Genomic DNA, 15711 nt, shown 5'->3' with positions numbered 1-15711 from the left:
CATTAAACACAATGAAGGTACTAACCCAAATAAAGTAGTTAAACACATAGTTAAAGTTCTGATAGGGAGCCACAGACACACAGCTGGTAAGCCAATCAGCACAACCCTGCTAGCTGTGTTTACTTGGGACCAGCAGTGCTCCTGAGCGATACTGTAACTATGTGTTTAATCACTTTGAGGGAGTTAAACACCTAGAGTTGCAGGGTCGGTAGTACTAATATGAGATGCTATAAGAAATTAGAGTATGTAATATTTGCATCACAATGTTCTATAATTACACTTCTTTAAGTTAGCTGTAAGTATCCCCTACATAAGCTCCCCCCCCCCCGGCCGTTCCCAACTAACCCCTCAAACCCTCTGTTTCTTATTGACAGGGAAATGCAGATTATTTCCTCACCAGCGGAGACAAGATCAGATTCTTCTTTGAAAAGGGGGTGTTTGATGCTACAGGTATTTTTTAAATTAATACAAGTACATTAGATCAGTAGGCAAGTACAAGCCAGTTAATAGAGACTATAATAAAGGTTAAGTCCCTATGTGCTCGCATCCTTTGGAAATAATGCTGTGTTTTTTGCAGAGATCACATGGGTGGTGTGAACCATTTGTGTTTGTTTGTGACAATATATATCTACATAGATTGTTGTAATCACACAGACCAGATCTGATTGTTCTAGATCAGTGGTCTCAAAGTACCAACCCCAGGGCCATTTGCGGCCCTCAAGTTAGTTTTATCAATCCCTTGTTTAATAGGTAAACCACTGGGCGGTCAGTTTCAGTACTATATAGGCATTTACAAGATAAATATACAAAATAGGAATATATAGGCGCTCTACGTAAGTCACACAGAGTCCCAAAATAATGTACAATTGGAAATATATAGTAAGAAAAAGTAATTATTGTCTATATAAAGCTCAAAGATATACTGAACGGCTTGTTAAAGTATGAATAAAGTTAGGCTCATGTATAAGTCAAATTGAGCTCATATATACATCAATATGTATACGCATAAATAAATAAAATTCTATACTATATATAATGTTATTTGGTATGGAGATATACAACCTGATGCCAAAGGAAAAAGATATGTCTGTCCAAAGAATACAAATGTTATGTTGTTTTTTCACAGCTCACTTGAGTTTGTTTCCTTTCCTTGTTGACAGATCTCAAAGAAGTGTTAAACGCTGCAGGCAAATTTCCAATTATGTGTAAACTTGTGTCGGGTGCTGCTTTTTGATCTGTTGCCTCTTGTGCTTCAGATAAAGGATACAGGAATCTAAGAAAAAAAGAAAAAGCGCATCCTCCGATTCAAGTGATAGAATTTAATAACAACAAATAAGCGCTTACAATATGCACTTACAAAATTAAAGTTAAAATACGCCTGTAGAATAGCTTCTCTGGTTACAGCTGAAAGACTGTTGTGTGTTTCCTCCAAAACACAGCTAACACCTGGAGTCCTGCAATCTCTATATGCGGTTCATTTTAAGCTCCAAAGTATCGTCAAAGCAAATGAAGGGTAAAAGCGGGTTGGTCGGTAACAAAGATAGAGTTCGTTGTCCAAAGTTTGGTAAACTTATTGGTCCTTGATCCTCAACGCGTTTCCCCCGACGCCGGTCGGGCTTTCTCAAGAGGTAACATTTTGTCTGGTATCTTCGGCAATCGCAGGCTTTTTTTGTTTAGTTAGAGTAACGCCCCCAGGTTAAGGCAACCAATCAGTATGCTTTCAATAGTGACGTTGCCAAAGAATGTCCATACTCCGATGTTTTAACACAGTCTATTATCTAAGATCGTCTTTATATGTTGCATATATTGCATACACAATAGTAATGTTCTATTAGATACACAATAGTAACATTCTATTATATACACACACATTATAAGGAATATCTAGACTGGCGTTTAAAGCAACTGAAAAAAGAACATTAAAAATTGTCTGAAAAGTATTATCTTAAAAGTTACAATAAGAGAACCTATGCTGATACAATGTTAATAAAAATACAATAATGCATATATACATAAACAGTCAAATACATAAATACATCAAAGATCCTAAAATTCATTAAAAATAAATATGTAGTATGTCATAACAAATAAAATTAATACTTTAAAGGATATTAATGAATTATAATTTATAATTTGATATTCATATCTAAATCGATGTATATTAAAATATCCAATATCATATATATTAGTTAAGAAATTTTTAATTTAATTTAAGTGGAAAAATTTAAAATTAGAAATTTAAAATTTAGAATTTAGGATTCAAATACAAGTATTGAGAGACATCCCTAACTATACGTAATCTATCTATTCTTGCATCTGTCACATAAAAGCCTGTATGTCTAGATCTACATTTAACCCTTTGGGTACTGAACTATTTAATTTAAAAATCCAGTAAGTTTCTTGCTTTCTTAATTGTAGTAATCTATTTTCTAATGTTGGTGGTATCCAATCAATAACCTGAATTTTTAGTGACCTAGGGTCACAATTGTGAGTCTCTACAAAATGTTTTGATACACTGTGTTTCATTAATTCGATTTTAATATTATATAGATGTACACTAAAGCGTCTTCTTATTTTCCTTTTTGTACGTCCTACGTATTTTAGGCCACACCCACAGGTGAGAAGATATACTACATAAATAGCATCACAATTATTTTTAAATTTTATTTCAAATTCCTGGGAGTGACCTCGGTTACTAAATTTAATTGAAGGGTTAATGTGAGTACACATACTACATCTGGATTTACCACACCTTTTAGTTCCTTTTTGGTTAGACAACCAGTTACTGTTATGACTATTTGTAGTTGTAATACTCTTTAATTTACTGGGTGCTAAAATGTTTTTTAAATTCCTGCTTTTTTTGTATATGATTTTTGGATGTTCACTCAATGTGGATCCCAGAATTGGATCAGCCTTTAAGATTGGCCAGTGTTTCTTCAAAATTTTTTGAATTATATTTGAACCCTCAGTGAAAGTGGTGATGAATTTTGCATCTTTATTAATGTCACTGTTCTTTTTGTGTTCCACCGTGACTCTACCATTTATTGTATTATTTTTGTATTTTAATAAATCCTTTCTATCCTGATTTAATGCTCGTGATTTAGCAGTTTGTAATAGACTATTTTTATACCCTTTCTCAATGAACTTGTTATCTAAAATTCTGGCTTCATTTTCAAAATCACTCATATTGCTACAATTCCTCCTAAGTCTTAAATATTGGCTATAGGGAACACTTTCTATCCAGTTCTTTTTATGATTACTGCTGGCATCTATAAAACTATTTTTCTCTGTTGGTTTTCTGTAGTTCTTAACTGATACCTGTTTTTGTTCATCCTTAAAAAGTATTAAATCTAGGAATTCTATTTGATCCTGAGAATGTTTTCCTGTAAATTTTAGATTATAACTATTATTATTCAGATATTCATAAAATTCCATAATACTCTCTACAGTACCCTTCCAGATGATTACAATATCATCTATATATCTATTGTAATATTGAATATTGGTACTATAGGGATTATTTGTCCAAATGTGTTTTAGTTCAAACCCATTAACGTACAAATTGGCATAGGATGGGGCGAAGGTTGTCCCCATCGCTGTGCCTCTTTTTTGTAAATAGCATTTGTCTTCAAATTTGAAAAAATTGTGTGTTAAAATGAACTTTATACTATCAATTAGGAATTCTATGTGTTCAGTGGGAATCCTCCATCTATTCAGTTCTGATCTAACCTCCTCCACACCTGCATCATGTGGGATGCAGGTGTAGAGGGAGGACACATCACACGTGACCCACCAAAAATTGTCATCCCATGGCACACCTTCATATATTTGTATTACTTCCAGAGTGTCTTTGACATATGCTCTGGTTCTTTTTACAATGGGCTGGAGATAGTAATCGACATATTTCAACAAATTATCACACAAGGACCCTATCCCAGACACAATGGGTCTTCCAGGTGGATTGATAGGGTCCTTGTGGTCAAGTGAGCTGTGAAAAAAACAACATAACATTTGTATTCTTTGGACAGACATATCTTTTTCCTTTGGCATCAGGTTGTATATCTCCATACCAAATAACATTATATATAGTATAGAATTTAATTTATTTATGCGTATACATATTGATGTATATATGAGCTCAATTTGACTTATACATGAGCTTAACTTTATTCATACTTTAACAAGCCGTTCAGTATATCTTTGAGCTTTATATAGACAATAATTACTTTTTCTTACTATATATTTCCAATTGTACATTATTTTGGGACTCTGTGTGACTTACGTAGAGCGCCTATATATTCCTATTTTGTATTTTGCCTATTTAGCTCCTGCAGTCATAATGGAGTCCATCAATGAAGAATTTGGGGATATAACAACTAGACACAATAGACTGAGAACTATTGATTTCATGGATCCAGCAATAATTATTGAAAATGAAGCTAGTGATCCTGAAGAGTTTTTCAAAAAATTAGAGAAACTATTCCAACAAGATACAAAGGACTGGCAAGACCTCTTATTATTAGATAACTATGTACAGCATAATATAGTACCTAGAGGTCTGAGACTATTTAAAAATCCAGCCTTTGATCTTGAGGAAATAGAGTTCACTACAGAGTGGGAGACGGCACTCCAGGAGTGCTCAATTAAAATGATAAAGAGCAGGATCAGGAATACAAGCCAAGAGAAAGGAGACCCAGGTATTAGACAAAGCAAAATCAGATATATACAATTTAGCTAAATTAGATTTAGACAATAATGATGTTAGATTATTAAACAAGGGGCTTAATTTTGCACCCAAAATACCACCGAATAAATTTGAAACATATTTGGATTTACAAAAATACATGCGCAAGCTCACACTGCAGAGGTATTATATGAAAAATCCAATACAGATTAATAGATCAAATTTCAGTTACCTAGAAAGTGGGGACCTAGACACACTAAAAATTCTCAAAGATTTAGAAAAAGAGAATGCTAGTGAGCCAATTATTCCCCAACAGGGAACTTTTGAGGATTTATTTGAATTATCTGTGTATGAAACAGAACCTGATATACATCATACTACCTTTAAAAAGAAGTCAACTTTTTATCCACTAAGTGCACAAGGGGATCAAATACCAGTCTTCACTAGAATGGTATTAAAGATCTAGAAGAAGCCCTATCCTCCAAGAAAAACTCAACTATAAATAAACATCAGGACAATTTGAGTATCTTGGAAAGGAAATCACTTAAAAAACTTTCTGAAAATAAAAATGTAGTTATACGTGCAGCAGATAAGGGATGGGGGGGTGGTCATCCAGTCTAGGGCTGAATATTTGAAAGAAGCTTATAATCTACTGGGTGACATAGAAACCTACCTTGTTTTAGAAACTGATCCAACTCCCAGTTTTATTCTTGAATTAAATAGGCTGTTGATATCAGCAAAAATAATGGGATCTTAACCAATGAGGAATATCTGTATCTTTATGAACCCTTCCCGAAACAATCTATCTTTTACCACCTTCCAAAAATCCACAAGGACCCTATCAACCCACCTGGAAGACCCATTGTGTCTGGGATAGGGTCCTTGTGTGATAATTTGTCGAAATATGTCAATTACTATCTCCAGCCCATTGTAAAAAGAACCAGAGCATATGTCAAAGACACTCTGGAAGTAATACAAATATATGAAGGTGTGCCATGGGATGACAATTTTTGGTGGGTCACGTGTGATGTGTCCTCCCTCTACACCTGCATCCCACATGATGCAGGTGTGGAGGAGGTTAGATCAGAACTGAATAGATGGAGGATTCCCACTGAACACATAGAATTCCTAATTGATAGTATAAAGTTCATTTTAACACACAATTTTTTCAAATTTGAAGACAAATGCTATTTACAAAAAAGAGGCACAGCGATGGGGACAACCTTCGCCCCATCCTATGCCAATTTGTACGTTAATGGGTTTGAACTAAAACACATTTGGACAAATAATCCCTACAGTACCAATATTCAATATTACAATAGATATATAGATGATATTGTAATCATCTGGAAGGGTACTGTAGAGAGTATTATGGAATTTTATGAATATCTGAATAATAATAGTTATAATCTAAAATTTACAGGAAAACATTCTCAGGATCAAATAGAATTCCTAGATTTAATACTTTTTAAGGATGAACAAAAACAGGTATCAGTTAAGAACTACAGAAAACCAACAGAGAAAAATAGTTTTATAGATGCCAGCAGTAATCATAAAAAGAACTGGATAGAAAATGTTCCCTATAGCCAATATTTAAGACTTAGGAGGAATTGTAGCAATATGAGTGATTTTGAAAATGAAGCCAGAATTTTAGATAACAAGTTCATTGAGAAAGGGTATAAAAATAGTCTATTACAAACTGCTAAATCACGAGCATTAAATCAGGATAGAAAGGATTTATTAAAATACAAAAATAATACAATAAATGGTAGAGTCACGGTGGAACACAAAAAGAACAGTGACATTAATAAAGATGCAAAATTCATCACCACTTTCACTGAGGGTTCAAATATAATTCAAAAAATTTTGAAGAAACACTGGCCAATCTTAAAGGCTGATCCAATTCTGGGATCCACATTGAGTGAACATCCAAAAATCATATACAAAAAAAGCAGGAATTTGAAAAACATTTTAGCACCCAGTAAATTAAAGAGTATTACAACTACAAATAGTCACAACAGTAACTGGTTGTCTAACCAAAAAGGAACTAAAAGGTGTGGTAAATCCAGATGTAGTATGTGTACTCACATTAACCCTTCAATTAAATTTAGTAACCCAGGTCACTCCCAGGAATTTGAAATAAAATTTAAAAATAATTGTGATGCTATTTATGTAGTATATCTTCTCACCTGTGGGTGTGGCCTAAAATACGTAGGACGTACAAAAAGGAAAATAAGAAGACGCTTTAGTGAACATCTATATAATATTAAAATCGAATTAATGAAACACAGTGTATCAAAACATTTTGTAGAGACTCACAATTGTGACCCTAGGTCACTAAAAATTCAGGTTATTGATTGGATACCACCAACAGTAGAAAATAGATTACTACAATTAAGAAAGCAAGAAACTTACTGGATTTTTAAATTAAATAGTTCAGTACCCAAAGGGTTAAATATAGATCTAGACATACAGGCTTTTATGTGACAGATGCAAGAATAGATAGATTACGTATAGTTAGGGATGTCTCTCAATACTTGTATTTGAATCCTAAATTCTAAATTTTAAATTTCTAATTTTAAATTTTTCCACTTAAATTAAATTAAAAATTTCTTAACTAATATATATGATATTGGATATTTTAATATACATCGATTTAGATATGAATATCAAATTATAAATGATAATTCATTAATATCCTTTAAAGTATTAATTTTATTTGTTATGACATACTACATATTTATTTTTAATGAATTTTAGGATCTTTGATGTATTTATGTATTTGACTGTTTATGTATATATGCATTATTGTATTTTTATTAACATTGTATCAGCATAGGTTCTCTTATTGTAACTTTTAAGATAATACTTTTCAGACAATTTTTAATGTTCTTTTTTCAGTTGCTTTAAACGCCAGTCTAGATATTCCTTATAATGTGTGTATATAATAGAATGTTACTATTGTGTATCTAATAGAACGTTACTATTGTGTATGCAATATATGCAACATATAAAGACGATCTTAGATAATAGACTGTGTTAAAACATCGGAGTATGGACATTCTTTGGCAACGTCACTATTGAAAGCATACTGATTGGTTGCCTTAACCTGGGGGCGTTACTTTAACGAAACAAAAAAAGCCAGCGATTGCCGAAGATACCAGACAAAATTTTACCTCTTGAGAAAGCCCGACCGGCGTCGGGGGAAACGCATTGAGGATCAAGGACCAATAAGTTTACCAAACTTTGGACAACGAACTCTATCTTTGTTACCGACCAACCCGCTTTTACCCTTCATTTGCTTTGACGATACTTTGGAGCTTAAAACGAACCGCATATAGAGATTGCAGGACTCCAGGTGTTAGCGGTGTTTTGGAGGAAACACACGGCAGTCTTTCAGCTGTAACCAGAGAAGCTATTCTACAGGCGTATTTTAACTTTAATTTTGTAAGTGCATATTGTAAGCGCTTATTTGTTGTTATTAAATTCTATCACTTGAATCGGAGGATGCGCTTTTTCTTTTTTTCTTAGATACAAGATAAATATATAGCCAAGTGTCCAGTGCAGACTCCCACCATGCTCTGCTGGGATAAATGTAACTTTTTATGTTGTTATACAGTTATATATAAGATATAGACAACTGTGTATGTGTAAATGTCACTTCTAGCTCTTGGTATATCCAGCTCCGGAGCACTTACTCAGTTCAAGCGGCCCCCATGGGAGAAGAACATTTGTCCAGTGGCCCCCAGATACATTGAGCTTGATACCCCTGTTCTAGATCTTCTGTCATGTCCAAAACTCTGTGCACAACAGACGAATGACATTAGATTCATAATTGGTCCTTGGCAGGTCTTGGTCTGGAATTCAGAAGATATAACACCAGGAACACTCATTTGCCGTTTACAGTACCTACAGCTGGTTCTATAGAGAGTATCTGATTTGCTGATTATGGAACTTACTAAGAACCATTTTCTGTGAAACAATATTGTATTGTAAAATCAGCAAGAGTGAAACTCACCTCAGATGTACCCAGGGAGTTCATTGTATTAAAAGGGACATTTGTACACTAGAATTTTCTTTGCATAAATGTTTTTTAGATGATCCATTTATATAATCCATCTGGGTGTGTTTTTGTAACAATGTATAGTTTTGCTTATTATTTTTTTTTTATAATATTGTGCTGATTTTCAGACTCCTAACCAAGCCCCAGAGTGTTAGATGTATACTGATGTCTACAGACTCCAGTTTGTGTAATGGGTCTTTTCATATGCAGGGAAGGGGGGGGGGGCTGCTCTTTTTGTTTTTCCAGCCCATTTTACTGGGTGACCCAGACTACCTCATCATTTTTATATCTGTGCATATTCTTCTTATTACATGCAGTTAAATAACATTTAGTGTATACTGTCCAAAGCCATTTCACACCTCTGTGGTGGAGATGTTTTTATCTCTTTGGCCCTCAATATTTTTGCTCATATAATTAATCTTTTTTTCTTCTCTATGAGGTTCTCACACACATTATAGTTTTGTTTTTTTCAGCACACCAAGCAATGTTTGAAAATAACTTTTAGTTCAAATATCATAATTTAGAAAACAACCATATGAAATGCAAAAAAGTTTTTTTTTTTTTCTGTGGCACATAGTAAATCGCAGCACGTCCTAAATATTTAAAATAGTGCAGTGTAGATTAAAATTATATGCGCTATAGGAAAAAACAACCTAGCTTAACTATGTATTTCCCCTCCAGGAAAAAACAAAAAGTGAGAACAAAGAAAACAAGTATAGTTAAGCGCTAAAAGCGAAGGTTGAAGAGGAGATGTGTAAATCTATAAGTTACTATATAGTAAACGAAGCAACAGCGTGTTGTGATCTAATAGGGAATATATATGGATACTGAAGTAGCACTATATATACATATATATATATATATATATATATATATATATATATATATATATATATATATGCGCTATTAAAAGAAAAGAAAGTGGAGGATGCAGATAGATACAATAAATATACAATTTATTAAAACAAAGTATCAAGCGATATGCAAAGGCAATATATAAGGGCGAAGAATATACTAAAACAAATGTATCTAAAAGTTCAGGGACGTCTCCCTTATTCGTTACTATTAGTAACACTCAGAAAAAAATTAAAAAGAGGAACTGGTTCCGTATTAGATTACTTGCGTTTTTAGCAAACAGGTGGAGTAGTATTTCCTGAGATGTCCAGTATAGCAGCAAGGTACCTGGTGGATGTGAGGCCGAGTTGTTTGCGGCTCGGCGTTACCAGATGCTATTGAAAGCGCCTTTTTTATGGCTCTTACGTGACCGTTGTGACGTCACTGATGCGTGTAGCGTTTCTATAGTTACCCCTATTCCGCAAAAGATCGTGGAAGTCCTGGGGGATATTTGTAGTACTTGGCGGTCAAAGTTGATGACTTTAATATAGGAGTATGTGATCCTCAGGTAGTGTAAACTGTGCGGTCGCGATGTAGCGACTAGGGATACGATTAGTTGCCTTAGTTGCTAGTGGCAGCTGGTGAGTTCTTTTGTGCAGAAAGTTGGCGGTCGTACAAATACGACTGATAAGACAAATCTTTGCGGTCGTTTAAAAACAACTAAAAACGACTAAGTGTCTTAAAGTAGAGAAACTTGGTGGTCGCTATGTAGCGACTGAGGGATCCTTTTTCTTTGCGGTCGTTAGTAAAGACTCAGGTGTTCCTGTGTGATTGTGACCAGGCACAAAAACAATAAACAAAGGCTAATAGCAAATAGCACAGTGTCTCAGTCAACGCGTTTCGCCCGTGGGCTTTATCAAGACATGTCTTGATAAAGCCCACGGGCGAAACGCGTTGACTGAGACACTGTGCTATTTGCTATTAGCCTTTGTTTATTGTTTATTGTATCAATATTGCACCTTGGAGGACTTTTATCCTATGTTTTTGTGCCTGGTCACAATCACACAGGAAAACCTGAGTCGTTACTAACGACCGCAAAGAAAAAGGATCCCTCAGTCGCTACATAGCGACCGCCAAGTTTCTCTACTCTAAGACACTTAGTCGTTTTTAGTTGTTTTTAAATGACCGCAAAGATTTATTTGTCTTATCAGTCGTATTTGTACGACCGCCAAGTTTCTGCACAAAAGAACTCACCAGCTGCCACTAGCAACTAAGGCAACTAATCGTATCCCTAGTCGCTACATCGCGACCGCACAGTTTACACTACCTGAGGATCACATACTCCTATATTAAAGTCATCAACTTTGACCGCCAAGTACTATAAATATCCCCCAGGACTTCCACGATCTTTTGCGGAATAGGGATAACTACAGGGAGTGCAGAATTATTAGGCAAATTAGTATTTTGACCACATCATCCTCTTTATGCATGTTGTCTTACTCCAAGCTGTATAGGCTCGAAAGCCTACTACCAATTAAGCATATTAGGTGATGTGCATCTCTGTAATGAGAAGGGGTGTGGTCTAATGACATCAACACCCTATATCAGGTGTGCATAATTATTAGGCAACTTCCTTTCCTTTGGCAAAATGGGTCAAAAAAAGGACTTGACAGGCTCAGAAAAGTAAAAAATAGTGAGATATCTTGCAGAGGGATGCAGCACTCTTAAAATTGCAAAGCTTCTGAAGCGTGATCATCAAACAATCAAGCGTTTCATTCAAAATAGTCAACAGGGTCGCAAGAAGCGTGTGGAAAAACCAAGGCGCAAGATAACTGCCCATGAACGGAGAAAAGTCAAGCGTGCAGCTGCCAAGATGCCACTTGCCACCAGTTTGGCCATATTTCAGAGCTGCAACATCACTGGAGTGCCCAAAAGCACAAGGTGTGCAATACTCAGAGACATGGCCAAGGTAAGAAAGGCTGAAAGACGACCACCACTGAACAAGACACACAAGCTGAAACGTCAAGACTGGGCCAAGAAATATCTCAAGACTGATTTTTCTAAGGTTTTATGGACTGATGAAATGAGAGTGAGTCTTGATGGGCCAGATGGATGGGCCTGTGGCTGGATTGGTAAAGGGCAGAGAGCTCCAGTCTGACTCAGACGCCAGCAAGGTGGAGTACTGGTTTGGGCTGGTATTATCAAAGATGAGCTTGTGGGGCCTTTTCGGGTTGAGGATGGAGTCAAGCTCAACTCCCAGTCCTACTGCCAGTTTCTGGAAGACACCTTCTTCAAGCAGTGGTACAGGAAGAAGTCTGCATCCTTCAAGAAAAACATGATTTTCATGCAGGACAATGCTCCATCACACGCGTCCAAGTACTCCACAGCGTGGCTGGCAAGAAAGGCTATAAAAGAAGAAAATCTAATGACATGGCCTCCTTGTTCACCTGATCTGAACCCCATTGAGAACCTGTGGTCCATCATCAAATGTGAGATTTACAAGGAGGGAAAACAGTACACCTCTCTGAACAGTGTCTGGGAGGCTGTGGTTGCTGCTGCACGCAATGTTGATGGTGAACAGATCAAAACACTGACAGAATCCACGGATGGCAGGCTTTTGAGTGTCCTTGCAAAGAAAGGTGGCTATATTGGTCACTGATTTGTTTTTGTTTTGTTTTTGAATGTCAGAAATGTATATTTGTGAATGTTGAGATGTTATATTGGTTTCACTGGTAAAAATAAATAATTGAAATGGGTATATATTTGTTTTTTGTTAAGTTGCCTAATAATTATGCACAGTAATAGTCACCTGCACACACAGATATCCCCCTAAAATAGCTAAAACTAAAAACAAACTAAAAACTACTTCCAAAACTATTCAGCTTTGATATTAATGAGTTTTTTGGGTTCATTGAGAACATGGTTGTTGTTCAATAATAAAATTAATCCTCAAAAATACAACTTGCCTAATAATTCTGCACTCTCTGTATAGAAACGCTACACGCATCAGTGACGTCACAACGGTCACGTAAGAGCCATAAAAAAGGCGCTTTCAATAGCATCTGGTAACGCCGAGCCGCAAACAACTCGGCCTCACATCCATCAGGTACCTTGCTGCTATACTGGACATCTCAGGAAATACTACTCCACCTGTTTGCTAAAAACGCAAGTAATCTAATACGGAACCAGTTCCTCTTTTTAACTTTTTTCTGAGTGTTACTAATAGTAACGAATAAGGGAGACGTCCCTGAACTTTTAGATACATTTGTTTTAGTATATTCTTCGCCCTTATATATTGCCTTTGCATATCGCTTGATACTTTGTTTTAATAAATTGTATATTTATTGTATCTATCTGCATCCTCCACTTTCTTTTCTTTTATTTTAATAGCGCATATATATATATATATATATATATATATATGTATATATAGTGCTACTTCAGTATCCATATATATTCCCTATTAGATCACAACACGCTGTTGCTTCGTTTACTATATAGTAACTTATAGATTTACACATCTCCTCTTCAACCTTCGCTTTTAGCGCTTAACTATACTTGTTTTCTTTGTTCTAAATATTTAAAACCCAAACTGTTTTACATGTAGAAACAGTTCACCTTATGCACGTTCCTGCACATGTATAAGTGGCTATATATATATATGTACAGTATCTCACAAAAGTGAGTACACCCCTCACATTTTTGTAAATATTTTATTACATCTTTTCATGTGACAACACTGAAGAAATGACACTTTGCTTCAATGTAAAGTAGTGAGTGTACAGCCTGTATAACAGTGTAAGTTTGCTGTACCCTCAAAATAACTCAACACACAGCCATTAATGTCTAAACCGTTGGCAACAAAAGTGAGTACACCCCAAAGTGGAAATGTCCAAATTGGGCCCAAAATGTCAATATTTTGTGTGGCCACCATTATTTTCTAGCACTACCTTAACCCTCTTGGGTATGAAGTTCACCAGAGCTTCACAGGTTGCCACTGTAGTCCTCTTCCACTTCTCCATGACAACATCACAGAGCTGGTGGATGTTAGAGACCTTGTGCTCCCCCACCTTCCGTTTGAGGATGTCCCACAGATGCTCAATAGGGTTTAGGTCTGGAGACATGCTTGGCCAGTCCATCACCTTTGCTCTTAGCTTCTTTAGCAAGGAAGTGGTGGTCTTGTCTTCAGCAAACTGTTTGCAGGTTTTCTTGTGCATCATCTTTAGAAGAGGCTTCCTTCTGGGACGACAGCCATGCAGAGCAATTTGATGCAGGTTGCAGCGTATGGCGTGAACACTGACAGGCTGACCCCCCATCCCTTTAACCTCTGCAGCAATGCTGGCAGCACTCATACGCCTATTTCCCAAGGACATCCTCTGGATATGACGCTGATCATGTGCACTCAACCTCTTTGGTTGACCATAGCGAGGCCTGTTCTGAGTGGAACCTGTCCTGTAAAACCGCTGTATGGTCTTGCCCACCGTGCAGCAGCTCAGTTTCAGGGTCTTGGCAATCTTCTTATAGTCTAGGCGATCTTTATGTAGAGCAATTTTTTCTCAGATCCTCAGAGAGTTCTTTTCCATGAGGTGCCATGTTGAACTTCCAGTGACCAGTATGAGAGAGTGTGAGAGCGATAACACCAAATTTAACACACCTGCTCCCTATTCACACCTGAGACCTTGTTACACTAACGAGGCTAATTGGGCCCAATTTGGACATTTCCACTTAGGGGTGTACTCACTTTTGTTGCCAACGGTTTAGACATTAATGGCTGTGTGTTGAGTTATTTTGAGGGGGCAGCAAATTTACACTGTTATACAGACTGTACACTCACTACTTTACATTGTAGTAAAGTGTCATTTCCTCAGTGTTAGATATAATAAAATATTTACAAAAATGTAAGGGGTGTACTCACTTTTGTGAGATACTGTATGTGTGTATATATATATATATATATATATATATATATATATATATATATATATATATATATATATATATATATATATATATATATATATATAAATATCTGCACCAAAAGTCATTCTATAAAGAATGTCACAAACTATCACAGATTTTACATTTAACAGTTCTCTCATTTATTTTGACTCTCATTTTGTTTAATTAGTTCAGACAAACAGGGGTCTAAGAGCCCTAACATAAACAACACAAGTGGTTACCGCCAGCTTATTGCTATGACGATCATTTGAATTATGGGACGTCACTCACTAACGCCAGAGCCAGCGCAATAGAAATAATACTGAGAGGTATTTTTCATTGTTATGACAATCAGTTGGCAGCAGAAACACTTATGTGAAAGAATAAGATTGCTGCTTTCAAATAAGGGGTCTAGAGTCTATCTGTGTATTGTTGGGGCAATTTAAGGGATCACTGACACCATTTTTATCACCTGATCATGTCACCCCTACTTTAGAAGAGGGGCCTCTCATTTTAATATGTAGGTCACTTGTCCCACTGTGGTGCTTATTTTGGGGTGCTAGGGCCCTTTTATAAACAGATATAAATCAGGTGTAATTTCTACGGTCTCCTGTTGTCTAAAGCAAAGTGAGACCCCTCCTTAGACAATGGATAATCCCCTCTTTTATGTGAGATGTATAGTGTGTGTTGTATGCTGTCTTTAGGGGATTGGGGTTCCTCTTGAGCCACTGTCCCCATACAGTATATACATAAGGTACATTTTTATGGAAATCACCTACTGACAGGTGTAAAATACCTCACATTGGAAAGAGGGGGTTCCCCTCTTTCTAAACTGGAGTCTCTCTTTGTGTTTTATGGGGGATAGGAGCTTTATAAGTGCCCTCTTCAAACACTACACAGGCGATCACATGAAATTCAGAGCGGAACGTGACCCCTCATTTAATAGTGGGGCATTCCCTTTCACATGAGATGGTCACATACCCCCATAAGATACAGGTGTTTACCCTTAAAGGGGCAATAACCTGAAGCTATATATAATCTTTCTGTTTACCCTGAGATGAGTCAAACAGCGCCCCTATCCCCCTTTCTTGTGCTAGAGGAACATATGAAAGGGCAAACTTCCCTGTTTTAAAACAGGGGTCACCTGTTCCTCTAACACAAACGGAGGGGGAGATAGCGACACCTAGTGGCA

General features: G+C 36.2%; 1 protein-coding gene across 2 annotated transcripts in view; it reads left to right on the top strand.

Annotated features, from left to right (window-relative positions):
* The window catches only part of PHYHD1 (phytanoyl-CoA dioxygenase domain containing 1), a 93632-nt gene that overhangs the window by 25760 nt on the left and 52161 nt on the right, over window positions 1-15711 (top strand). For both annotated transcript variants that reach the window (XM_053696026.1, XM_053696027.1), the window contains exon 3: window positions 375-450. In XM_053696026.1, the coding sequence (XP_053552001.1) occupies window positions 375-450 (76 nt within the window). The remainder of the gene's footprint in view (window positions 1-374; window positions 451-15711) is intronic.

The sequence above is a fragment of the Bombina bombina genome, chromosome 12 (genome assembly GCF_027579735.1).
Source record: "Bombina bombina isolate aBomBom1 chromosome 12, aBomBom1.pri, whole genome shotgun sequence".
Classification (NCBI taxonomy): domain Eukaryota; kingdom Metazoa; phylum Chordata; class Amphibia; order Anura; family Bombinatoridae; genus Bombina; species Bombina bombina.
Note: the sequence above shows the minus strand (reverse complement) of the source record. Positions and strands in the feature narration are given on the sequence as shown.